Raw genomic sequence first — 26,158 nt, 5'->3', positions numbered from 1 at the left:
ACGCTTCTCACGCTCAGGGCCTGGTCAGGAGCTCCACGAAGCCAGATGTCCTCTCCCCTCTGCCCACCTCCTCACCCTTGAAGGCCACTTCAGAAGAACTCATCTCTCCCTGGTCTAAACTCTTTTGTTATCTTTGCTTTGCAAATGGCACAATGCACGTCTTATGCATTTAAAATGCCTCTTACTATGGAGATGCATCGCATCACCCTGACACACCGCTCCTCTGCTCATGACACGTCTTGTAATCTCACTCCAGTAATCGCACTCCCGGGCAGGGCTGAAGAGTTAAGCTCTCTCACACCCTGTGAGGGGCATTACCTGCCGTGGGATCAAATGCACCTGCTCAAAGAGGGAACACCAACAAAGCTTCTTGGTGCGGGTTTTTATTTGGGTTGAGAACCCCGAGGGTGTGACAAAACAGGGATTACGCATTCGGAATCAAACGCACTATGGAAAAGGCCCAAATTCGAGCACAGATTCCTGAGACGTGGGGAAAGGTAGCAAAATGTTAAAAAAAAAAAAAATCTGGTATTTTTAACTTTGCTCTGAACATAGTTTATACACATAGCTAATTTTGCATAAAAACTGACAGGATAGACACAGTGACAGCATCAAACCGAGGAGCTGAGAGAAATGTACAATCTCTTCTGCACTCTAACCAAGGACAGCCCAGCCGAGACAGACCGATCTCTGGGGTCCCCAAGGCCTGGGACTGGCCCTGGTGCTGCTGGGGCTCCCATCTACCACCAACCCCGGAGCCCCAGGATTGTTGCCCGTGTGGTTTCCAGTGTGCAAGTGTGCAGCTGAGCAAAGAGAGGGGGAGGGACCAGGAGGGAGGGGGTGTGAAGGTACCCAGATACTGTTGCAATCGACCTTGTTGAAATGTCGAGTGCTCAGGGTGAATGCAGTCAGAACGTCACTCCAGGGGGAGGCGTCAGCACGCGCGGGAGTGGCTTCCTCCCCTGCGCTGGTGCGCGCCCACTCTCCAAACAGCGACAGGAGCTGCAGAGGGAGTCTGCTCCCACGCTGCCGCTGTCTCCCACTCGATGGAGAGCGCCACCCATCGTCCGCACCCTGTGTGTCTCAGGGACGAGGGCCCCTTCCTCTGCCGAGGACGGCTTCAACGCCACTGCTCGGCTCGCTTTTTCAAACTACCCCGTCTCCCATAGATCTCTCTTTTTGCAAAGAGTTTTTAATGCCAGATGCTGGATTTCTTCCCAACACTTGTTTATCCCTGCGTGGCTGGGAGCGAGTGTCACTGTGCTCTTACAAGGAAGGCTCTTCAGAAAGGAGAAAACACCCCCGTTAAAACCTCTGATTCATAAAGGTCTATTTAGAGAAACATACTCGCCCATGCCCTTCCTTTTCCTTGATTTTAAATACATTTCCCCAAATCTGCAAGTTGGAAAAAAAAAAAGGCACCGAGACCAGTCCCTGGCAGAGGGCAGGGGCCGGGGCCTTCCAACAATAACAAAGAACCATCAAATACCTTTTTCTAAATGGTGGAGCAGTGAGCCGACAGGCTGGGAGGGAAACAGGGCTGCTACGGGTAAGGATCAAGGGCTTCTTTGTGCCAAAGACCCCGGGGGAAGCCAACAAACCAGAGTGTACCTCCCGGCTTCCTGTGTGACTCACTGAGTGCGACATGGGAGATTCTGGAATAAATACACGCAGGCTAAAAACAGAAACGTCCAGGAGTAGGGGTGAGGTCTCAAACCCCAAGTAAGGTACCAACACCACGGACACAAAACGCTGGGTGGGAAAAACAGGCAAAAGCCGCATCTACGAGCAACTGAAATCCAAGGAACAACGGGTCTGAACGACGGGCATCTTACAGGAAGTGCCACTCCACTCCATGACAAGGGCTTCACACGTGTCCCTCCACACCCGTCACACCGCTTTCCACTCAGAGCTCACGCACAGGACGCCAGCATCGCACACTCACGCTGGGCAATGGCGCCTTGAATTCGGTAACCCAAGATGATGGCTGCTCTCTGCAGATCGATCTTGTTAATGAGGTCTGAAGACCTGACGGCACTGAGCCTCTCTCCATCCTGGTCCTCCACGAAGTAGATGAGCTGCACAGGGTCGTCGTCCCCCTCCAGCCGGGACACGTTGACCACCTGGAAGACAACGCGCCACGGCACTGAGACACCCCTCCCCGGGGCACCCCCCTCCTGCCTGGGCTGCGCGGGATTTGTCCCAGCCCTCAGGCCAGGCTCCCAACCCCGTTCGGGACCACAGAGTCATCTAGGAACACAGACAGTTACAACGACAGGCCCTCTGTGCCTGCTGCACGTGGACAAGCAGACCACAGAATATGGGGCTGGGACCAGGAGGCCTACAGCCATCCTCTCATCTCTGCTCCGCTGACCCGCGGGCCGGGTAAGTCCTCGGCCTGGAGCGCATCGGGGGATGGTAGCGGCACCCCTACCTCTACCCAGCACCTGACTCCTCCTCGTGCTGCCCAGTGTGACACGACCATGTGTGCCGCAGGGGCACCCTAAACAAACAGACTCATTGCAGAACTTCTCTCTCTGGTGTCACAGGGAAGCCCTCTCACGTTAGTACTTCAGAATCCAGAAGACTTGTTGGATCAGAGCGTTTCTCAAGACAGCATCTTATTTTGTTGTTATGTCTCTTGAGAACGTCCCAACCATTTAGACACCAGCAAAACCCTAGACTGATGTCCTGAGAAACGATTCAGAAGCAACCCTGAGCCCCTTATAAATGCACACAAAGTGAACTTGTGGTCTCGACTTCCCTGCCCGTGTGTTGGGACTTGCAGCCCCACCCTGTGCTCTAGGCACAGGTGCCAGACTCCTCCCACACCACAGGAGAACTCGGGCAAACCAGCAACTCGACGATCTCCCCCTGAACTCCTCCCTCCACATCACGGCCAAAGCCCCTGAACAGCCCAGGTCCCAACTTTCACCACCCTCCACCCCCCAGAACATTCTTCCTGCTTCATCCCACCCAAAGGCTCGTTTGTCCTGTCCTTTGCCACCTGCTCCCGGTCCCCACTCGAGGCTGTACAGGGTCTAACTTCCATGTGCGTTCAGAATGGAATTCTCAGGGCTACTGGAAAGCAAGCAGGCTCCATGTACCGGAACTCTACCCGTGCACCTTTGTATCACTGAATGCTTTCCTCCTACAGAAATCCCCATCTGAGTAGCCAGTGATACCCACTGCGATGAAAGACTTCACAAGTCCGTCCGGCCTGAAACCCAACAGTAAAACCTACTTGTGTCCAGAATCCAAACAGCCACACGACTGTGCAGTCGGCACCTTGGCTAACATTTCAGTTTCACTTTCCCAAGATTTATTTATGTATTTATTTACTTAATTGAAAGGCAGAGTGACAGAGAGAAACAGAGAGAGAGATCTTCCATCCACGAGTTTACTTCCCAAATGCCACAATGGCCAGGGCTGGACCAGGTTGGAAACCAGGAGCCCAGATCTCCGTCAGGATCTCCCACACGGGTGGCAGAGGCCCAGGCACTTGGGCCATCTCCCACTGCTTTCTCAGGTGCATTAGCAGGGAGCTGGGACTGGAGCCGGTGTCCTGACATGGGATGCAGGCGATGCCGGCAGTGACACACTGTGACACCTGCCGCACCCCAGGGCCAGTCCCCCAGCTGCATTTTTCAAATTATTTTCTGATTAAAATCATATGTGCACTATATGGAGAAGCCCCATTGGATAAATTTTGAAAAACACATGTAAAAATGTATAAACAATAATGAAAATCGCCTGAATTTAAACCAATTAAAGAAAACGGCCACATTTGGCACGTTTCCTGCCGCCCTTTGTTTGCCCACAAATTCTATAGTTAATGTTCTGGTTACACTGCATGTACACTTCTGCAGCTTCCAGCATTTTTCTGTATCACTAATTCAAATCTTCAGCATTTTTCTGCATCACTAATTCAAATCTCCAGCATTTTTCTGTATCAATAATTGAAAACAATAATGGTGGGGCCGGCGCTGCGGCGCAGCAGGTTAAAGCCTGGCCTGCAGCGCAGGGATCCCCATGGGCGCAGGTTCAAGTCCTGGCTGCTCCACTTCCAATCCTGCTCTCTGCTGTGGCCTGGGAAAGCAGAAGAAGATGGCCCAGGTCCGTGGGCCCCTGCACCTGCATGGGAGACCTGGAAGAAGCTCCTGGCTCCTGGCTTCGGATCAGCACAGCTCCGGCCACTGCGGCCAACTGGGGAGTGAACCAGTGGATGGAAGATCTCTCTGTCTCTACCTCTCTCTGTAACTCTTTCAAATAAATAAACTAAATCTTTAAAAAAATAACAATAATGGTTGAAATTCCAACATATGACAAATTCCAAGTCACGTATTCCCCAACCGCTAGACATTAAAAGCTTGTTTTGAACACAATTAAACTTGATGACAAGCACTGCCAAACACAGAGCCTTGTCCACAGCTTCGCCGCTGGCCACCCTCAGCGGGAAGGCAGCGCAGCCTGGCTTGTGAGGGCCCTGTCAGATGGCACCCCGAGCCTGGGCAGGTTCCCTAACTTCTGTGTCAGATGGCACCCCGAGCCTGGGGCAGCTTCCCTAACTTCTGTGTCAGATGGCACCCCAAGCCTGGGCAGGTTCCCTAACTTCTGTGTCAGATGGCACCCCGAGCCTGGGCAGGTTCCCTAACTTCTGTGTCAGATGGCACCCCGAGCCTGGGGCAGCTTCCCTAACTTCTGTGTCAGATGGCACCCCGAGCCTGGGCAGGTTCCCTAACTTCTGTGTCAGATGGCACCCCGAGCCTGGGCAGGTTCCCTAACTGCTGTGTCAGATGGCACCCCGAGCCTGGGCAGGTTCCCTAACTGCTGTGTCAGATGGCACCCCGAGCCTTGGCAGGTTCCCTAACTGCTGTGTCAGATGGCACCCCGAGCCTGGGCAGGTTCCCTAACTGCTGTGTCAGATGGCACCCCGAGCCTGGGCAGGTTCCCTAACTGCTGTGTCAGATGGCACCCCAAGCCTAGGCAGGTTCCCTAACTTCTGCGTTTGCGACACTCCTGCCTTTTTTGAGAAGCCTGGGTCTCCACTGTAGCACTATTTCCTGGTGCTCTGTAGCTGTTCTGTGTGCATGAACAAACCAACCCACACCTTGAACTCCTGACGCCAGGGGCTATCAAAGCAAACTTGTTACAATCCGTTTCAATTCTCACCCTTTGTTTTCACTTATTTAATGATCACTCTCAATTTCCATTCTTTTTTCATCTCTAAATTCACTGCATCTGGCAAAGGAACCAGGAGTATCTCAGAGCCTGAGAACCACGTTCCCAGGAGGGGAAGAGAGGGCAATGCTGACACCAGGGAAACCTAGAGGACCTGCCGAGGAGGACGAGGCCAACTCCCGGCAGCGCTGCGTCCTCTCACCGTCCAGCGCCTTCCCCCTTTGTCTCTAATGCCCTGCACCACCCACCTCCCCACCCCAGCAGCCAGCCCCGCCCCACAGCTCAGAGCTTTGCCCTGGTTTCCTGTTTCTGAACTGCCATTTTCCTAGCCCTGCAAGCCAGCAGCTTCTAAGGGAAAAATCCTCATTTTAAAAGTGGGTCACTTTCCCATTCACGCAAATCTGTCTTTTGTAACCCGCCTGCCAGTTTAGCAAAGCAAAGAAGATCTGGGGTAATCTGAAACGGGCAGGTTGGCAGGAGGCAGAGAGGATGAGCTGCTGAACGGGGGCAGGAAATGGCCCTCTCTCTGCCATGGCTTCGTGTCTCAACCGCTGAATGCCTCACCTCTACGACGCTATCAACAACACTCTACATTTCCGTAATTAAAATACTACTTAGTGGGCCAGCGCTGTGTCGCAGCAAGCTAAGCCTCCGCCTGAGCGGGCATCCATATGGGCACCGGTTCTCGTCCCGGCTGCTCCTCTCTGGATCCAGCTCTCTGCTGTGGCCTGGGAAAGCAGTGGAAGGCCCAAGTCCTTGGGCCCCTGCACCCGCGTGGGAGACCCGGAGGAAGCTCCTGGCTCCTGGCTCCAGATTGGCCCAGCTCTGGCTGTTGCCGCCATTTGGGGAGTGAACCAGTGGAAGTAAGACACCTCTAACTCTGACTCTCAAATAAATAAATCTTAAAAAATAAATACTCTTTGGAAAACAAGAGCATGCAGCAGTACGAGTGCCCGGTAGCACAGTTCTGCCGCTGCACTCCCAGGTCCACCGCTAGTGAACACTTGCTAAGGACAACCCACGCCCTGGGCTAGACCTCAGCCAAACTGCCGCGCGGCCACTCCCAGTTGCTGCTAAATCAGCAGCGGTGGAAACCCCAAGGTGCCCCATTGCTCCTCCGCACACACAGGGCAGGATCCGGGGCGGCAGTGAGGGGCGGGGCCTCCCGGGAGCTGGAGTACCTGCACCACGCTGTTCCCCGCAGCGACGGTGGCCCGTCTCCACACGCGCCTCCGGCTGGAAACCTCCCCGAGCAGCTGCGCCAGCTTGCGCTCCATCTCGGCCGGAAACACGTCGTTCTGGAGCTGCTTCTCCACGACGCCCAGGAGGACTAGAATCGAGAGGGAACACAGCGTCCAGAGCAGGTCCGCGGGAGACAGGGGTGTGTGAGAGATTAACACAGCATCACCAGAAACCGCCCGTGCCCCGAGGGGAGACGTTTAAAGGGGGCAAGCACACGTGAACGGCTCGGGCAGAGCCCAGAAGTGATCTCCAGCCTTGTCCCCAGCCCCAGCCCGAAGTGTCACGCCGGCCGGAGGCCCCAGGTCCCAGGAACTCGGCTGCGAGCTTTGCCGCACAGAGCAACCACCCAGCCCCGGCCTCTGGTCTGCACGTATCTCAAAACATCTGGAAACAGCCCGAGTTCCTAGCTTAAGGCCTGCACTCACAAACCAACCTCAGAACGGGGTACCTGCCCGTCTTGGCTATCTGCTTCCCACAGGATTAACTGAACAGACAATCGGCGCGTGCAGCACGTCAGACAGACTGGGCAAGTCTCCGAACCACCAGGAAGATGACCCAGAAAATGGGGCCGACAACCCCCGCAACGACGTGGGGCCTTTACAGGGGCACCGCGGGAGCCGGCAGACCGCGGGACACGGGGCCCCGGGAATGGCGAGCACTGCGCACTGCGCACCACCAGGCCCTGTGCAGTCTGCATGCGGGCTCGCCGATGAGGTCACAGGTAGCTGTCAGACCGTCACCAGGTGAGACAGGCCTCCTCTGAAGCCGAAACCCTAAGTACGCTTGTCCGCCCTAAACTAAACAAAGGATACTTTCAGAAAAAAGACAAGACCCCTGCTTCTGGGCCTCTCCTGTCCCGAGCTCCTGTGAGACTGGGCTCGGGCCTTGACGCGTGAACTTAAAGGAGGTCGACCCTCCGGGTGCCACCCCTCCCACAGCCACACGTGACCCTTTCTCGTTCACTCTGCCAAGAACGTAAGGCACATTCGGCCCTGAATTTAGGGAAGAGCGGAAGGTGCCAGGCGTCCCCTCGCGCTGTGGCTCCCGGCCATGACGCAGACCTACCTGTTCTGACCCAGGAAGACTTCAGCAGCTGGGATAAGTTGAGCTGTGGGTACTGGAAGGCTGGGAGAGAGAGCGAGGGAAGGAGAAAAATCCATGAGAAACGCGTCTGCAGCTGTCAGAAAGGCGAGCTCGGCGTGGCGGGGAGCACCGGGGTCCCCTCGCGGTGGGGAACGCCAGGGGTCACCACGCGCTGCCCTGTGGAGCTCTACACGAGGAAGAGCAGAGGCCAGGCTAGTGTGGACACGGGGATGTGCACAGCCACTGAGCACACAGCTGGGGGGCCGTGGGGCCGCCCCAAGTCCTCCTCTGAGCACACAGCTGGGGGACCGTGGGGCCGCCCCACGTCCTCCTCTGAGCACACAGCTGGGGGCCATGGGGCCGCCCCAAGTCCTCCTCTGAACACACTGGGGCCATGGGGCCACCCCAAGTCCTCCTCTGAGCACACAGCTGGGGTGCCATGCGGTCGCCCCAAGTCCTCCTCTGAGCACAAAGCTGGGGGGCCATGGGGCCACCCCAAGTCCTCCTCTGAGCACACTGCTGGGGGCTGGGGTTGCCCCAAGTCTTCCTCTCAGCATCCTTGTCCAGAGGCGGGCGCCGGCAGCCCTGGCGTTCCCTGCAGACGGCCGGCCTGCACCTCACACCCAGCATACTCACCGTTTCAGCCACACGTGTGGGGGGTGTAACTGAAAGTCGCTATTTGTCAATAACAATCTTGTGCCCGCCTACTTTCGTACTTCAGTAACGGCTGAAATGCAGTAAGAATCATCGGGCCATTTGGCTGCTCCATTTTGAAGAATTTCTTGGTTTTTTTGCCCGATTGAACTCTGGAATCTGATTTTCGAGACAAGCCTTCTCCCTCCAACCCCTTCCTGCACTGCGAATGTGATGCTTCAGCCAGGAACAAAGGTTTGCTTTCCTTTATTCTTATTTTTACAAGTTTATAGACTGAAATCTACTTTTTGGCCCAGTTTTACGGGTTCTGATAAATGCACAACCACACAAGCACCACATAATGAGGACACAGCAGCTTCATCTCCCCCATCTCGACGCGGTGTTTGCACAGCCAGAGTTCAGATGAGCTGGAACGCTGTGCCCCGCAAAGTAACACCTGTCTCTCTGTCAGCTTGATGTGCCCACCTACCCACGATGCACCTGTCTCATCCTAAGATGCCACCCCACTTGTGTATCTGATTAAGGCACCTACCTCACAGGAAGAACTGGATGGGGCTGGTGTTGTGATGCAGCAGGTTAAGCCCCTAGCCTGCGATGCTGGCATCCCACGTGAGCACCAGGTCAAGTCCCGGCTGCTCCACTTCCGATCCAGCTCCCTGCTAATGCACCTGTGAAAGCAGCAGAAGATGGCCCAAGTGCTGGGCCCCTGACACCCATATGGGAGACCAGAATGGAGATCCTGGCTTTGCTATGACCATTTGGGAAGTAAAACAGTGGGTGGAAGATACCCCCCAATCAATCAATCCTTTTTTAAAAGTTTGTGAACAGATAGAATGAAAAAGTAATTTATTAAAAAAAAAAAAAAGTGGTGGCGAGGGAGGGCGATGGCACTCTCATCTTCTCCCTTTCTCCGTCATGACCATGCTTAGACATACAGTTCTCGTGTTCTCGCTCTCACACTCGTGGGCAGCCCTTGGACCACTCTGTGGGGTGGGCCACGCTCACATGTGAGTGTATTGCTAAACAATTCTGTCTCCATTTAGTGCTTTCACCTCTGCAGGAGACAAGGATGGATTGGAAGGCCCACACTGCCTTTGCCATCTTTTTGTTTAAGAGTTATTTATTTAAAAGGCAGAGTGACAGAGAAAGAGGGAGAGACACAGAGAGAGAGAAAGAGAGGAGGTGAGAGAGAGAATCTTCCACCTGCTGGTTCACTCCCCAAATGGCCACAACCTCCATGGCTGAGCCAGGGCTAAGTCACAAACCTGGAAAACCATCTGGGTCTCCCACGTGGGTGCAGGGGCCCCAGGACTTGGGCCATCCTCCACTGTCCTCCCAGGCCATAGCAGGGAGCTGGATCAGAAGTGGAGCAGCTGGGACTTGAACCAGCACCCATGCAGGATGCTGGTGTCACAAGCCCCAGCTTAACCCACTGCACCACAGCACCGGCACCTGCCTCTGCCACTATTTCTCCAACAACCTCCCTGCTCCCACCCTCTGACAGCCACGGGCCTGCTCTCTGTCCCACAGTTCTGGCTCTTGCAGGGCTGGCGCGGTTTTTAAAACACCCCCTTTATTCTCCAGAGAATGGTAAGGCAAGGCACGGTGTGTACGGAGGGTCTGTAGGCCCTTCCTGGCTGAAGTCTGATTATACTCTAGGCTTGGGAACAGATTTCACTGGAAACAAGAGGACGCTCGGGGTGAGACTGTCACTGTCACTCCACAACTGTCCACACCCGCAGAGCCCCCGACACCGACGGTGACCCCGGGGGACGGCGTCAGCACAGGTCCACCAGTGGCAGCCAGTAACGGCTCTGAGGAAGGGCAGTGACGTGGGGGAGGCTGTGTGCTGGGGCGGGGCGGGGGCACGTGGGAAATCCTTACTCCTCCCGCCATAGTCCCCGTGGGCCCAAAACCGCTCTGAGAAACAGTCCTCGCATCATTCATTCTACAGCAAGCCCGGCACGGCCGCGTCCCCGTACTCACGCTCTGCGATCTGCAGCACCGGGTAGCCCAGGTAGAAGCTGAACTCCACCACGCTCAGGTTCCTGAGCAGCTCGCTCACCTCCGACCCATTCAGAAACCCCTGCGCGCCCCGGACGCCAAAGATGATGTGGACCGGGCCCCGCCGGGGAGCCGCCCGGGAAGCAGTGACAGTGACGTTCAGGATCTGAAAGAGCGAAGTCAGCAGCGTGACGGCACTCAGCGTCCCCAGAGCCCAGCTCCCACCCTCCTCACCAGGCTTTTGTTTTAAAGGAAGAAGAGCAACCGGCTTTCTGAGCTGGTTCACTCTGGCAAGACTCAACCCTCGGCTTGCCGACCCTGTTTTGCATGGGCGTGATGGACTGGGCAGGTGCATGTGCAGCCCTTCAGGCTCTCTGTCCCACCCCGAGTCCCACTGAATTCACAACGCCCAATGACGGGGAATCAGCACCAGCATGAGAAGGGAGGAAACCAGACGCTCTGCCCAGCATCACAAGGCGCGAATCACACGGACACAGACCAGAACTGGGGGAACCAGGACCCAAGCGTCCACCAGCAGTGCACACAGCACAGCTAAGAGCCGTCCTCCCCATGGCGCCGGGCCAGGCGCCACGGTGCGGGTCAGTATAATTAAGTAACACCCAGTGCCAAAAGCTGAGTCAACTGCCTTCCTCCTCTTTCCTTTCTGCCGGCCACAGCCCGGGCCAGCGTGGAGGTGCTGGCAGCCGCCACACCCTCCCCCAGAATAGCCCAAAGAACTGCTCCCAGGGGAGTGGGCACGCCCTGGCTGGGAGCACTGAGAGCCCCATTGTGGGTCTGGGCGTGGGCAGGGAGGTGGGCAGGGGCTGCCGTAACTGGCACGCTCCAGGGCACACAGAGGCCAAGATGCAGGGGAACAGGGGAAGCAGCTTGGCCATGACAAACGGGCTGAGCGCTCACCCTCCTTCTCCACACGTGGGCAGGGGGCTCCGCCCGCCCGCCTCTGACCACACGCGCCTCTGACCACACATGCTGTCCCGTGCCCAGGGCTCCAATGAGTTCTCCAGCCGGACACGGGGCTGGCATGGAAACAGACTCCCGGCTGAAGCCAAGCGCAGCACCCACTACCCAGACCAGCGCCCTGCTTCTTCCCGACGGCCCCCGGGCATTCATAGAGGACCAACAGCACTGAAAGACCAAGGAACCAAGATCAACACCCAGAACAACAGCCACACAGAAAACCGAGACAACTGGGGAATGGAAATTCCAATTCACATCCTCAAAGGCTTGAGAATGATCATCCTGCATCGTCACAAGACGCCGTGAGAAAAGGAGCGACAAACAGTAGGGGAAATGATGGCGGAAGATCAATCCCACGGAGGGATGAGCCACACCAGGGCCACGGCTGGACATGTGACGACTCGGAAGACACAGTGGAGAAAACTGCACAGACGGGGAACCTCTAAAAGGGTTGGAAAGTAGGAAGAAATAAGACGGAGTGAGGAAGGTGAACCCAGGAGTGGCAGAATCATTTCATGAAGATGGAGCAACAAATACGGAGGGAAAAGGAAATCAAGGGTATCGACTGCCAGTTTCTGCGCAACAGATGGAAAGCCGGCCCCTGGACAGAGCTGCCCTTCCACGGTCACAACGGATGCAAAGCCGGCCCCTGGACAGAGCTGCCCTTCCACGGTCACAACGGATGCAAAGCTGGCCCCTGGACAGACAGAGCTGCCCTTCCACGGTCACAACGGATGCAAAGCCGGCCCCTGGACAGACAGAGCTGCCCTTCCACGGTCACAGTGAAGCCTGCATCCCCTGCTGTGCCATGGACTCTTGGGCACTTCCCATGGGACGCTCGGGTCGCTTCCATTCCTTCTGAGAACATCCGTGAATCTCCCGCGCCACCATCTCTCTTCTGCTCACCAGCTTCTCTGCACTGCCCCCAGACACTCAGCCACTCTTGCTGTGCAGACTGGATGCCGCGGAAGGAGCTCCGCCCGACCCCGGTGAACTGGGCTTCCTCCACGGTGAAGTCACTTCCCCTTTAAGGGCTCAGCACCCTGCTGTCCCTGCACGCCATGACGGTCTCACCTGCACCGTGAGGTTCTGTGGCCCCTGGTGGTGTCTCCTCACTTCCAAGAGCGCTGTCACCAAGCCCCTCTCGATCTGCTGGGTGAAGTTGCAGAAGCCGATGTCGACGTTTGGCGGCACAAACTGAAGAACTGGAAGGACGGCAACCAAAGTCCCATGAGAGGGTGGGGGAGGGAGGGCAGCGAGCAGCCCCTGGGTGAGCCCGGCTGTGCTCAGTACGCCAGGTGCCTCGTGGGAATGCGGTTCGCCAATCCTGCCCCAGAACGCCTGCAGTGTGAAGGAGCAGTGCCCCTCACGTGGAGCAACACCTAGGATGCGACGGATGGAACATCCCAAACACAGGTGCTCAGCACTGATGGTGAAATGCATCTGGCATCCTGAAGTGGGCCTGAGCCCTGATAACACTGGTGAGGGACCCAGGGCAAGACACGGACACCTGCTCCACCAGAGCCAGGGGCACAGGGGGGCCTGCAGCTGCTCTGCTTCTGCGCACACTTGAAAATTTCCACAAGAAAAGGGCAAACCCGACACGAGGGAGTCACTGTTGGCTTTTCTGGGAGATGACAACGCACACACGGGTGTGTGTGCACATGAACACACACCTAGCAAGGCCTTAGCGTGGTGTACTGGATCAAAGCATCCTGTATGAGCGCCAGTTCGTGTCCCAGCTGCTCCACTTCCCAACCCACTCCCTGCTACTGCTCCTGGGAAAGCAGCGGAAGGTGGCCCAAGGGCTCGGGCTCCTGCACTTGGACCCACATAGGAGACCTGGAAGAAGCTCCAGACTCTCGGCTTTGGCCTGGCACCGCCACAGCCACTGCAGCCAACTGCAGAGCGAACCAGCACATGGAAGCTCTCTCTGTGTCTCTGCCTTGCTCTCTGTATCTTTGCCTCTCAAAAAAAAAAAAAACAAAAACAAAAACAAAAAAAAAAAAACTTATGTTTTTAATGTGCAAAAACTAATCCTCTAATCCTCTTTCAATTTTTTAACAGATAGAAAAACCAGAATGGAACCCTACTTGCAACTTCAAACCACCGTGCTCTGTGGTCTCACCTGTCTGCACTTGGAACCGGGGCTCTGGCACGAGGAAAGACGGCCTCACAGCCAGGATGAGCGGGGCCTGGTCACGCACGAGTTTGCTGTTGGTGAGGACGTTTATGACGGATATCGCCGTGTACACAAAAGGACCGGATGTGACCAGAAAGGTGAAGTCGGAGAACAGGTCATAAACCTGGCAGATAAAAACAGGCATTTCAAACTCAAACAAGCTGCGTCGGATAGAAAAATAACAAAGTGAAAAATCTATAAATCAGTGGTTTCAAGAGACAGGACAGTGCTTCCCAGATCATCAAAATTTCACTTTATTTATCCCTGTCACAGTTGGCCAACCTTCTCAAAAGCAGCACAGAATGACAAGAGCGTCAAACAAGAGGGACAGCGTAACAATGAGTTACAGGGAACGCAAGGTGTTGGCTGTGTTAACTAAGCATTTGTGAGCAGCACCGTCCAAAATAAATCTGAAAGGAGCCATATATGTGATTTTAAAACTTCTAACAGCCACAAAAAATAAGAACAGGTGAACTTACTTTTAAATACATTTTGCTTAATCCAATATATCTGAAACACCCTTTCAACACGTCATCAATAAAAAAGCCATCAATGAGATTTTTCCATTCCTCCTTCTCACTACACTTTGATGCCTGGTGTGTATGTTACACTTACAGCGCGCTCAGTTCAGAGCGCCCACTGCACACGCCCCACAGCCACCATGGCTCTGGCTCAGAGCGCCACTGGTCTACACCAGCGAGCCTCTCTGAGCTTATGGGTTGGGGGCACCAGCCTGGGGACCAGCATAAAAGATTTGGAAACCCACCTCTGTCTCAGTGAACACCCAAAGCTGCCTAGGTGCTCATTCTGAAATCTCACTTAAACCTGAATCCAAGTCCTTCAGTGTCAATCAAGGGAGGCAAAGGGGTTTAGGGCATCACACAAGCGGTGCCGCCTCGGGCTCGAGAGCCCACCTTCCCGCTCACCTTCAGCTCCACAGCGCGGTTGAAGCGAAGCCTCAGCACTTCCTTGATCGACGTGATGATGTACTCCTGCACAGCTCTCCTGGCCAGCACTGCGAGGGAAGCCAAGCACCAGATGCATGTTAGTGTCGTGAGGGACGCCTGGAGCCCCAGCATGGTGCCGAAGTGCGCTGTGTGAAACATGGCCGGGCTAGGACAGAATGCAGCTGCTAACTCGGAGACCTCGAAGCATCGGGCAAAACGTGCACAGCATCAGCTCTGCAGGCTACAGACACCCTCCGGCCCTGGGCTGAGACCGGGGTCAGAGCTGTGATCCACCAGGGCACAAGGCACTTCTGCTTCTCATCTTTCACCCGACCCATGCCAGGTGTCTCGGCCTTGCCCCTACCGGCAAAGCATGTGGCTTTAAAAGCTCCCCAAAGCAGTACTTCAAAAGCTGTAAGATGTTGCTCAACAAAAGTAGATGACAGCATCCTGGCAAAACGAATGAGGTCTCCCACTGCAGCTTTCTAAAGCAATAGGTAAAGAGTTGTTGGTTTTTTTTTAAAGATTTATTTATTTATTCTCCACAATTTCCATGTATTAAAATTTGGGGGTAGAAGATAAAAAATTACTCATACCAAAATCTAGTTCTGCTTAACTTTTTTTTTTTTAAACATCTAAAAAGTTTCATTTCAAAATCTGTGTTTAAAATGCAAGCCTGGCCAGCGCTGCAGCTCAACAGGCTAATCCTCCGCCTGCGGTGCCAGCATCCCGGGTTCTAGTCCCGGTCGGGGTGCCAGATTCTGTCCCGGTTGCCCCTCTTCCAGTCCAGCTCTCTGCTGTGGCCCAGGAGTGCAGTGGAGGATGGCCCAAGTGCTTGGGCCCTGCACCCCATGGGAGACCAGGAGAAGCACCTGGCTCCTGGTCAGATCAGCACAGTGCGCCGGCCACAGCACGCTGGTCGCGGCGGCCACTGGGGGGTGAACCAATGGAAAAGGAAGACCTTTCTCTCTGTCTCTCTCTCTCACTGTCCACTCTGCCTGTCAAAAAAAAAAAAAAATGCAAGCCTGTTCCACAATGGTCAGTAAGCTCCTCTTTCTTTTCCTTATTGTTTGTTTCTTTCCTCTTCTGTCACCCTCCCATATTGCAGAATAAGAAAACATCTGGGGGAGGTGTTTGGTGCAGCAGTTAAGAGCTCACGCAGGTTGCCTGCGTCCCACACCAAAGCGCCTGGATTGGAGTCCCAGCTCCACTCTCCATTCCAGCTTCCCGGGAGCACGCACAAGGTGGCCGTGGATGTTGACTCTGGAGGTTGGGTTCCTGCCACTCACATAGGAAACCCACACTGGGTTCTCAGCTCCTGGCTTCGGTCTGGCCCAGCCCTAGCTGTTACAGGCATTTGGAGATCGAACCAGTAGATGGGAAATACCTCCCTCTCTCTCTCCCTTTCAAATAAATAAAAACTTTTAAAAACAATGTTCGATATATTTTTCAGTTTCCCATTTCCTGATCTTCATTTTTAAACTGAAGACAACTATCACTCTTCATTCTTTATTCATTAAAAAATAAATATTTAGCAGCCAGTTTTGCAGCCACCTACAATACTGGTATCCCATATGGGTGCAGGTTTAAGACCCAGCTGCTCTACTTCCGACTCAGCTCCCTGCTAAGGCACCTGGGAAAGCAGTAGAAGATGGCCCAAAGCCTGAGCCCCTGCACCCACGTGGGAGACCTGGAAGCAGCTCTGGGCTTCTGGCTCTGCCTGACCCAGCACCGACTATTGTGGCCATTTACAGAGTGAATCAATGACCAGACCTGTCTCTCCCCAACCTCTCTCTCCCTCTTTCTCTGTAATTCTTTCAAATAAATTCAAAATAAATATTTAAGTTATATTTGACTTTCTTTCTGTAAGTCAGTGGCTCAGACAGTCAGAAAGTGGGTGGGGGGGCTTCCTCAGCTCATGAGGCCACTAGAGCAAACCCACAGCCCCTCCCCCCGGGAGTCACTCCTCCACTCAGCCCCCACTCAGCAGGGCCTAGGTGGGCTCCAAGGGACCAGACCTCCCTGTGGACTGTCAGGGCAAAGGAGAGGTGGTGAGGCGAGAGAAGGAAAGCCCAGGGTCTCGGCTACACCTGGGGAGCAGAGGTGGAACACAGTGCAGGACTAAGCCCCCAGCAGGGCAGCCAGCAGCCCCCAGGGCACGAGGGTCACCCGAACACATCCTCGGCAGTCCCCATGACCCCCCGAGTCAGCCCTGAGCCCGTGGGGAAAAAGGACCATTAGCAAGCAGAGGCCCTACAGATCTTCCCCACACAGCTGCAGCTGCAGCTTCAGGGCGGGAGTCAGGGTCAGAGTCCCTCGCGCCCACCGGGACCCAGCTGCCCGACACAGACCGTGCCGACAAGGACTCTTTCAGAGGCCAGGAGTCACCTCGGCTTCCTCTCCAGACTCTCACTGACAGACCATCTCCCAAGGGACCAAATGCGAAGGAGCCGACGCACTCTGGGGCAAACGTGCGAGCGCCGAGAGCAAGACGCGGGCAGCCCCGCAGCAGCGCCCACTCGCCCCCCACGCCTGTCACACAGAAGGGGACGTGCGCGAAAGTTCAACCCACGGGTGCTATGCTTACAGCTCCTCGCAGAAACACTGCACCACCAGCACCACAGAGCCGAGACGAAGCTCCCCAAGTCTGACTTCCCTGTAAGCAACCACCCAGCGGCTACCCCAGAACGATTTTGTGAGAGGGCAGGACACACCGTCTGCCAGCAGCTGCTTCTGCCCCGCAGGCTGGAGAGCAGGATCTTGTTCCCACTCGGGTCCCAACTGTAACCCGCGCCAAGCCGAGGCGCTCTCCCCTGGCCTGAAAGTGGACCTCCACACCGGGCCACCCCACACGGTCGCTCCCGGAGAATCTCCTTCACCCGTTACTGCGGCGACCGCGACGGCACAGCTCATCTCCCGTCCTGGGCTCCTGCGAGGGCAGGACCACGGCTCACTCAGCTGCAACCCCGTGAGCCTCGCAGAGAACCAAAGTTCCAGCTGCTCCTGCCCTCCAAGGACTGCGGCAACGCCAGAGAGCAGAGGCTCCCACCACGGCCCACCCCGCTCAGCATGGAGGAAGACAACATGCAAGCCCCCACCATCTCCTTCCCTGTCCCGGCCCTCCCTCGACGTCCACCCCACCCACTCCTCCTCTACCCCATCCCCACCAAAACCAGCACAAGCCAGGCTCCTGGTCAGTATCAGGCTGCAGGTAGACGCCTGTGAGACGCCGTGCACCCCTAAGTCCCTTCTCCTATCGAGAACCTGGAGCCCCTATCAGGTGGGCCGGTGACTGATATCCTTGTACTGACACAGCCTCGGACAGACTGCGGCTGGACATGGCCCTGGCCCTGCCCTGCCCTGCTGCAGGCTGGGCGGCTGACCAGGGAGGGAGACCGAATCGGGAGGCTATTTAAGTCACGCTGCTTTTCTCTTCGGGATGCAAGTGACTGGAACAGGAATACACGCGAGCAGAGCGCACCTGCGTAGGACAGGTTAGAGCAGTCAAGCGGGAGGGTGGCAGGCGTGCTCGTACAGCTCGCCCAAGTCAGCATGAGCGCTCTGTGCTGGCCACGTCAGCAACGCGTCCGCTGGGTCAGAGACCCCACCGAAACTCCTATGGCTCGCTACAGTCCCTCATGTGTTCTTCTAAGGACCACCAGCTAACACATCTTGTGGGTTCTTCCTGGGTGCCAGGCACTGGGCTAAGGCCGTTATGTGCATTCAACTCTTTAATAACCATGGAAGTGGGCATCGCTATCATTGTTGAAGAGCTGAGGAGGAGTCGGCACTGTGGGTAGTTGGCTAAGCCTCTGCTTGCAGCACCAGCATCCCATATGGGCGCCAGCTTGTGTCCCAGCCGCTCCTGTTCTGATCCAGCTCTCTGCTATGGCCTGGGATAGCAGTGGAAAATGGCCCAAGTCCTTGGGCCCCTGCACCCATGTGGGAGACCTGAAGAAGTTCCTGGCTCCTGGCTTCAGCTCGGCCCAACCCTGGCCATTGCAGCCATCTGGGGAGTGAACCAATAGATGGAAGACCCACCCCCAGTGTGTGTGTGTGTGTGTGTGTGTGTGTGTGTCTGTGATTCTGCCTTTCAAATAAATATATTTTTTTAAAAAAAGAGTTGAGGAAACAGAGGCGTAGGGAGGTCACCAACTGTGCAGGAGGCAGGCACAGGAGCGAGGCCGACCGCGGGCAGCTGCCTGAGCCCAGCGCCCAGCGTCTCCACCAGCCCACTCCCAGTCTCCACCAGCATGGCAGAAAGGTCTCCCCACCAGGGAGCCGACGGGAGCCGAGCCTTACCAGTCGTGATGAGATAGGCATCAGGAACCGTAATATCACACACATACGGCGGCTTGGCAGTGACCAGCGCTGGCGTATCAGGACGCAGAGCCGGCGGGGGAGGGGCGGCGCTGGCCTCCGGAGGGCTCTCCCCCGCAGCCTGGCTGCCCTGGCCAGCGTCCACAACGTCCGCAGCGGCCGTGCTCCCGGTAGACGTGCCCGGCTCGGCAGAGGGGCTCCACGGCGCATCCGTGGGCGCATCCGTGGGTGGGCGCGAGGGGCCCGTGGGGGCAGGCGCTGTCGGCAAAGGTGACGGGGTCACCTGGGGAGCAAACAGAGATGCTGACGATGACAAGGATGGGAACGCGTGGGTGGTCAGCACTGGGCCCGTGGGAGCGGCACTGGAGAGAGGGGACAGGACAGACGTGTGGGCATGTGGGGAGCCCACGTGGGCAGCAGGGGACGTCAGAGCCGAGGACCCGGGGGTCGTAGAAAACACGGTCAGGGGCGATGCTGAGTGAGCTCCAGCAGCCGAGGCGTCCAGCATGGGCTCGGAGCTGGAGGGCACTGCGGCCACGGCAGGTTCGCGAGGGCTGAGTGAAGACTCCGCAGAGGCGGTGGCTTCCGTGAGGGCCGAGGTAGCCTGGGCGTCAGGGTCTGTCAGCGACACTGTTGGGGCTTCAGCGAACTCGCCAGAGTCGGTGGGGAGGACCCACAACGGCGGGGTCTCAGAGCGGCTGGGCGGAGGGGCGGCCGTGCTCGGAGGAAGCGCTGCACTTGGCCGGAGCTGAGAAAACTCCACGCGCGTGGAATCAGGGAGAGGCAGCGGGGGCGACTGCGCGTGGACAGCGCCGGACGACGCGCTCGTTCCCGCTGAGGTGGGGAAGGCCAGCGGCGTGAAGGCTGAGAGGTCACTCCACGCAGGAGACGGAGACGCGCGTCCTGAGGACGCAGGGCCCCAGCTGCGCTCCAGTGGTGGGGTTGAGAAAAGCCTCGATGCGAAATCCAAATGACTCCCAGATCCCTGCTCAAAGACACCGGTGGGCTCCGGGTCAGACGGCAGCGCCGGCTCAGCTGAGGGAACCAGTGTGTAAGAGGCGAGGGTGCTGGGGTCTCGGGTGGCAAGCCATGGCGTGTTAGTGCCTGCCGCCACGGAGGAGGACAGGTCGGGGAGAACGCTGGTGGGGGCCGGGAACAGCGCAGGGGTGCCTCCGGGAAGCATCGTTTGGGTTCCAGCGACCAAGGGGGAGCCGAAGCTGGGATCGAGTGACACAGGCACGGAGAGGTGGCTGTGGGAGGGACGCACTTGCGTGGCCGCCACACTGCTCAGCTCCACCTCGGCTGAAACGCTGGCGCGCGTTTCCGAGACGTCCGGAGATCTAGAAGACAGGGGCACCACAGGCCTGGAGGGGAAAAGCGTATTAAATTCCGGAGACTCTTCCTCAAACTCAGAGACGTCCGCGAGCACGCTGCTCAGTGGAGGGACACTGCTGGCTTCCGCCCGCGCCGGGGACACGGTCTCAGCACCGTCCCCTGAGCCCACGTCTCTCTCCGGGAGGCTCGTGGGCAGAACCTGCAGAGCAGGTGCCACGGGGCAGGACGCACACCCCGTGTATGGGCTCAAGGATGACACCAGGCTCGGCGTGGGATTGCCAGGCAGCGCTGACACCGCCCTGGTGTGGCCCGGGAGAAAGGGGCTAAAGGAGCCAACGGCTGACTGAGTAGGAAAGGATTCAAATGCAAGGGGGGTTGAGAGCAAAGCAGAGTGTGCGCTGCTGGGAGCGGGGGCTGGGTGTGAGACGGTCACAGTAGTGGGCGTCCTTGGGGAGATGGCTTCTTCCCACGGCCGCCCCAGAGCCATGGTGCCCTCAGGGCATCCGTGCGTCCTTGTGCCCAGAACAGCCCCTAGCAGCTGTGAGCCCTCGGACAGGAGGGGAACCAGCTGCTGAGTGACGCCGCCCCCCAGCGGCCGAGGCGCCGACGACCGGGAGCTGGAGAACAGGGTCTCCACGTCCAGTGCCCATGAAGTCACGACCCCGGGCCGAGTCCTGCTCGAGAAGCCACCATCAGCGTCAGCGGGAAGGGGAAGCACGAAGCTCCCACCAGGAGTCGGGGCTGTGTCCTCGGTGGTGGGCAAAGCCGACCAAAACCCAGTGGGGTGACCGGGAGACCCGGCGTCCGTCCGCAGCGGTCGCACGGCGCTCTGCCAAGCTGACCTCACTGGCACATCTTCTAAAGAAGCCACAGGTAGTGACGGCGTGGGCACGGGCGCCGGCATCTCTCTGGGCAGCCCCAGGGGGCTGGCCGTGACGTACTGCATCGGGGAAACCATCTGGGACGCGGTCCAGTGAGTATCCGGCAGGAAGTTATCCATGTCCTCGCCATCCACAGGCACCTCGTTACTCGTCACGGACACGCCATCCGCCACCAAGAGGCTGTGGTCGGCTGCGCCCCAGGTCTGGACTCCCTGGTTAAGCAAGGCTGGATCAAAAGCGGAGGCAGCTGGAGAGGCTGTGACGAGGAGGGGACCGCTCTGCGGGGACCCTGGAGCGGCTGCGGTCAAGGCCACGTGTGCAGCACTGTGCACGGTGCTCTTCTTCAGCACGGAGTACGAGGAAAGGCTGCGCTGCTCCAGCGAGAGCTCCCCTGCCGAGAGAAAATCGAGGCTGGGTGAGCTGCCACGCGACCACGGCCGTGCTGCTAGCGTCTGCTCACCCAACACCCAGTCACTCGACGCTCACAGCTCATGGCCAGGAGCTAAACAGTGCGGCTGGACGCCAGACACCACCAGAACTACTGTTCAGACAACACCTATGGGGCTGGAACTGTGGCGTAGTGGTCTAAGCTTCCACCTACAGTGCCAGCATCCCATGTGGGTGCCGGTTCAAGTCCCGGCTGCTCCTCTTCTGATCCAGCTCTCTGCTGTGGCCTGGGAAAGCAGTAGAAGATGGCCCAAGTACTTGGGCCCCTGCACCCATGTAGGAGACCTGGAAAAAGCTCCTGGCTCCTGGTTTCGGATCAGCACAGTCCAGCCATTGCAGTCATTTGGGGAGTGAACCAGTGGATGGATGCATGCATGGATGGATGGATGGATGAATAAATAAATCTTTAAAAAAATGCCTACAAAGATTCACAACCTGAGCACCACATTGACCCCAGCTCATGTGTAGGCACATGCATGTGTATTTGTGTGTGCACACGTGTGCATATGTATGTACATTGTGTATGTATGTCTGTGCCTGCGTGCACAAGTATATGTGTGTGAATGCATGTGTGTACATGTATGTTACACATGTGCATGTGTGTACTGTGTGTGCATGTGTGCACACGTGTGTGTGCGTGTGCGCTCCTTTACATATATCTTCATCTTACTTTCTAATGACATACACTCAGAACCACAACAGACTGGCAATGCAGGAGGCCTTAAGAGGTTGTCTGGGCTACTCTCTCGTCATCACAAGAGAGAGGGGCTGAGAAGATAACCACCTGCACACACGATCCCCCAGCAGGGTGGCAAAGGAATCTGACTAGCAGGCTGTGGACCGCAAAGCCCACGTGCTTTCTCTCCGGGTAAGAGCTGGCGCCTACGAGACCTGACGTCGCCTGCTGCCCAGGAGGGGAGTTCCTCAGCTCACCAAGCTGCCCCAGGCCCTTTCACCACTCCCCACCCCGCCCTCGGGCCTCTTTCTTCCTGAATGACACCCGCTGGTCCCTCGGCCTCTGCAGTGGGGTTAGAGCCGTATCCCTTATCCCACTCCCACGCAAAATGAGGCGTCTGCTCACCAGACTGTGAGCACCTGGAAGACAGGAGCTGTCTGCACTTCCCGCTGCACGTGGCACAGCCAGTCCCAGGCGGCAGAGCCCAGTCAACACCTGCTCCACAGGCAGACGAACGGTGCCTGAGGACACCAAGTTCTGGCACGTGCCAGCACCAGCCTGCCACTCACTCAGATGCGTGGCTGCTGCATCCTTGTCACACCTGTCACTGTCGTCCCCATCTGCAATTCAGAGACAGTGCACATGGAGGCAGAGCGCTGGCCCACCCACTGACACAGGCCGAGGGAACTGCCCACGGCCCCACAGGCTGGGATAGGGCAGCGATCACCAGCCAGGGCCACACCTCGTTTCACTTGTCCCAACAGTGTATCAGGACGCAGTGCTTGGGACACCCACATCCCATAATAGAGTGTGTGGGCTGGAGACCGGCTCCGCCCAGGTCCGGCTTCCTGCTGGTGTGCACCCTGGGAGGCAGCAGTGACGGCTCAAGTACGTGGGAGCCTGCCACTCGCATGGGAGACCTGGACTGACTCCTGGCTCCAGCCTGGCCCCACCCTGGCTGTCACAGGCATTTGGGGAGTGAACTAGTGGATGGAAGACCTTTCTCCCTCTGCCCTTCAATAAAATAAATCAACACATTCTTTTCAGAAAAAGAACACAGTTTGTGAAATACCACAGGAATAAGCTTGAATCCATTCTATTTTTTTAAAGATTATTTATTTCAGAGGTAGAGTTACAGACAGTGAGAGGGAGAGACAGAGAAAGATCTTCCATCCACTGGTTCACTCCTCAGATGGCCTCAATGGCCAGAGCTGCGCCAATCCGAAGCCAGGAGCCAGGAGCTCCTTCTGGGTCTCCCACATGGGTGCAGGGGCCCAAGGACTTGTGCCATCTTCTACTGCTTTCCCAGGCATATTAGCAGAGATCAGAAGAGGAACAGCCGGAACATGAACTGGTACCCATATGGGATGCTGGCACTGCAGGCAGAGGGCTAGCGCACGGTGCCACAGCACTGGCCCCCACTCTTATTTTTCGAAAGATTTATTTATTTAGTTGAAAGGCAGAATTACAGAGAGATGGCAAGACCGGGGAGGGGGGTGGAGAAGAAATCAATCTTCTCTCTGCTGGCTCACTCCCCAGATGGGCTGGGCTGAAGCTGGGATCCCGGAACGCCATCCGGGTCTCCCGCAGGGGTGGCAGGTGCCCAAGCCCTTGGGCCATCCTCCTCTGCCTTTCCAGACACGCCAGCCAGGACTCAAACTGGGGCTCCTATAGGATGCCAGCGTCGCAGGCAGTGGCTTGCTGTGCGGGACCACAGAACCAGCGCCTGCCTTGTGTTTTAAAGTAAATACTCTTCTATTTTTGGCGTCTGGCAGACTGGAGATGTTGAAACTCCATCACTTCCTAACATTCGAGAGTGCTTAATAAATATGGAGCAGCACACTTCAAGGTGACCGCCTCCACCTGTGAGGCACTGAGCGCAGGAATGAGGCAGGGGCAGGATTAGGATGGTGACCAGGCACGGAGGTCTCGGGGTAGGTGCGGGGAGACTGCACCTGGCGGCCTGGACTAGGGGAGAGCCCGAGTACAGGCCACCTCCATAAATGAAGGCCCAGAAAATGCCACGCTCCTGGGAACGAGCAGGTCAGGAGCACACCATCCACCCCGTGAGGACAGCATGAGATGTGCACGGCTCGAGGACACCCGGGACTGCCGCTCCCCCTGCCCCATCCCACGCAGTTCCCCAGGTGGTGTCCTGGAATAAACCGTGCATGCGTGTCTGCCTGCCCCCGCTCTGCTTTCCGGGAAAACCCAGGCTAAGCGCCGTGTGGGCTGAACTGTGTCCCCAGAGAGCCCCTTGTTGAAGCTCTAACCCCAGGGCCCCCGGACGGCAACTGGGTTCAGAAGGGAGGTGAGAGCAGGTGCAATGAGCCGCGGCGAGGCCACGCTGGAGTGGGGCAGGTTCCTAATCCAGACAAGGGGGACAATGGACACAGACACGCCCCAAGGAGACCTCCATGTGAAGATGAAGGCAGAGGCTCAGGCCCAGGGGCCCGAGATCACCAGCAAACCCCTGTGGCCAGAAGGGAGGCCATGCTTATTCCCCATCGCAGCCCTCAGAGGTGTCAACCTTGCCACCACCTTGGACATCCAACCTCCGGGACCACAGGAGACCAGGTTCCTGCTGTGAGAGCCCAGCATAAAGCCAGTCCCTCAACCTTGGCTACAGGTGGCCACGGATCATCCTTCAACCTCGGCTGCACGGGGCCAAGGACCATCCCTCAACCTCAACCTTGATTCCACATGGCCATGGACTGTCCCTCAACCTCAACCTTGATTCCACATGACCACAGACTGTCCCTCAACCTCGGCTGCATGTGGCCACGGACTGTCCCTCAACCTCAACCTTGATTCCACGTGGCCATGGACCATCCCTCAACCTCGGCTGCACATTGGCCATGGATCGTCCCTCAACCTCGGCTGCACGTGGCCATGGACCATCCCTTAATCTCGGTTGCACATGGCCATGGGCTGTCTCTCAACCTCAGCTCTGCATGGCACGGACTGTCCTTCAACCTTGGCTCTGCATGGCCATGAACTGTCCCTCAACCTCAATTCCACGTGGCCACAGACTGTCCCTTAAGCTCAGCTCCACATTGCCACTGTCCCTCAACCTTGGCTCCACATGGCCACAGATTGTCCCTCAACCTCAACCTTGATCCCACGTGGCCACAGACTATCCCTCAACCTCTACTCCGCGTGGCAATGGACTGTCCCTCAACCTCAACTCCGCGTGGCCACAGACTGTCCCACAACCTCGGCTGCACATGGCCACGAGTTATGCCTCAACCTTGACGCTGTGTGGTCATGCAATGTCCCTCAACCTCGACTCCACATAGCCACAGACCATCTCCCCAGGTTTGGAACCTGGAGACAACATGCTGAGGGTCATAAGGTGGGCTGGGTCTCTGACGCCCATCAGATGCTAACACCTCAGACCACATCCCCAATTATTCCTGTAGCTAGAGTTCTCATAAGCAGGAGAAAATTACAACACACACAGAAAAGTGAGACACCATAGCCCCACCCCAAAAAAGAAATAAGAAACCCACACAACTAGAATCAGATCTGCAAGGACCTCAGAGCTCAAGCAGAGTTAACTCATTTAAAGTAACATGAAAGGGGCTGCGGTGTAGTGGGTAAAGCCACCACCTGCAGTGCCAGCATCCCATATGGGCACCGGTTCAAGTCCCAGCTGCTCCACTTCCGATCCAGCTCTTGGCTATGGTCTGGGAAAGCAGTAGAAGATGGCCCAGGTTCTTGGGCCCCTGCACCCGGAAGAAGCTCCTGGCTCCTGGCTTCAGATCGGCACAGATCTGGCAGTTGAGGCCATCTGGAGAGTAAGCCAGTGGGTGGAAGACCTTTCTCCCTCCCTCTCCCTCCCTCCTTCTCTCTCTCTCTCTTGCTCTCTCTCTCTCTCTCTCTCTCTGCCTCTGCCTCTCTCTAACTCTGCCTTTCAAATAAAACATTAAAAAAAAAAATAACAAAGAGACTAAAACTGTGAGTCATGAACAGGAGACTAGGAAAACTAGACAGAAAGACTTGAAAAAGAAACAAAGAACATTTAGAAAAAAAATCCGGGGCCAGAGCTGTGGCATAGCAGGTAAAGCCACCACCTGCAGTGCCGGCATCCCATGTGGGCACCCATTCATGTCCCAGCTGCTCCACTTCCAGTCCAGCTCTCTGCTGTGGCCTGAGAAAGCAATGGAAGATGGCCCGAGTCCTTGGGCCCCTGCACCCATGTGGGAGACCCAAAAGAAGCTCCTGG

General features: G+C 56.7%; 1 protein-coding gene across 1 annotated transcript in view; it reads right to left on the bottom strand.

Annotated features, from left to right (window-relative positions):
* The window catches only part of KIAA1549 (KIAA1549 ortholog), a 146,986-nt gene that overhangs the window by 59,448 nt on the left and 61,380 nt on the right, over positions 1-26,158 (bottom strand). The window contains exons 3-10 of the mRNA XM_070071444.2: positions 18,574-21,198; positions 14,251-14,339; positions 13,271-13,448; positions 12,217-12,347; positions 10,147-10,330; positions 7,489-7,548; positions 6,363-6,511; positions 1,946-2,123 (exon numbers count right to left, since the gene is read on the bottom strand). Of these exons, the coding sequence (XP_069927545.2) occupies positions 1,946-2,123; positions 6,363-6,511; positions 7,489-7,548; positions 10,147-10,330; positions 12,217-12,347; positions 13,271-13,448; positions 14,251-14,339; positions 18,574-21,198 (3,594 nt within the window). The remainder of the gene's footprint in view (positions 1-1,945; positions 2,124-6,362; positions 6,512-7,488; positions 7,549-10,146; positions 10,331-12,216; positions 12,348-13,270; positions 13,449-14,250; positions 14,340-18,573; positions 21,199-26,158) is intronic.

The sequence above is a fragment of the Oryctolagus cuniculus genome, chromosome 3, assembly GCF_051225735.1.
Source record: "Oryctolagus cuniculus isolate XC-2025 breed Fujian yellow rabbit chromosome 3, ASM5122573v1, whole genome shotgun sequence".
NCBI classification, from domain to species: Eukaryota; Metazoa; Chordata; class Mammalia; order Lagomorpha; family Leporidae; genus Oryctolagus; species Oryctolagus cuniculus.
This window is presented reverse-complemented; position numbering and strand designations above follow the sequence as displayed.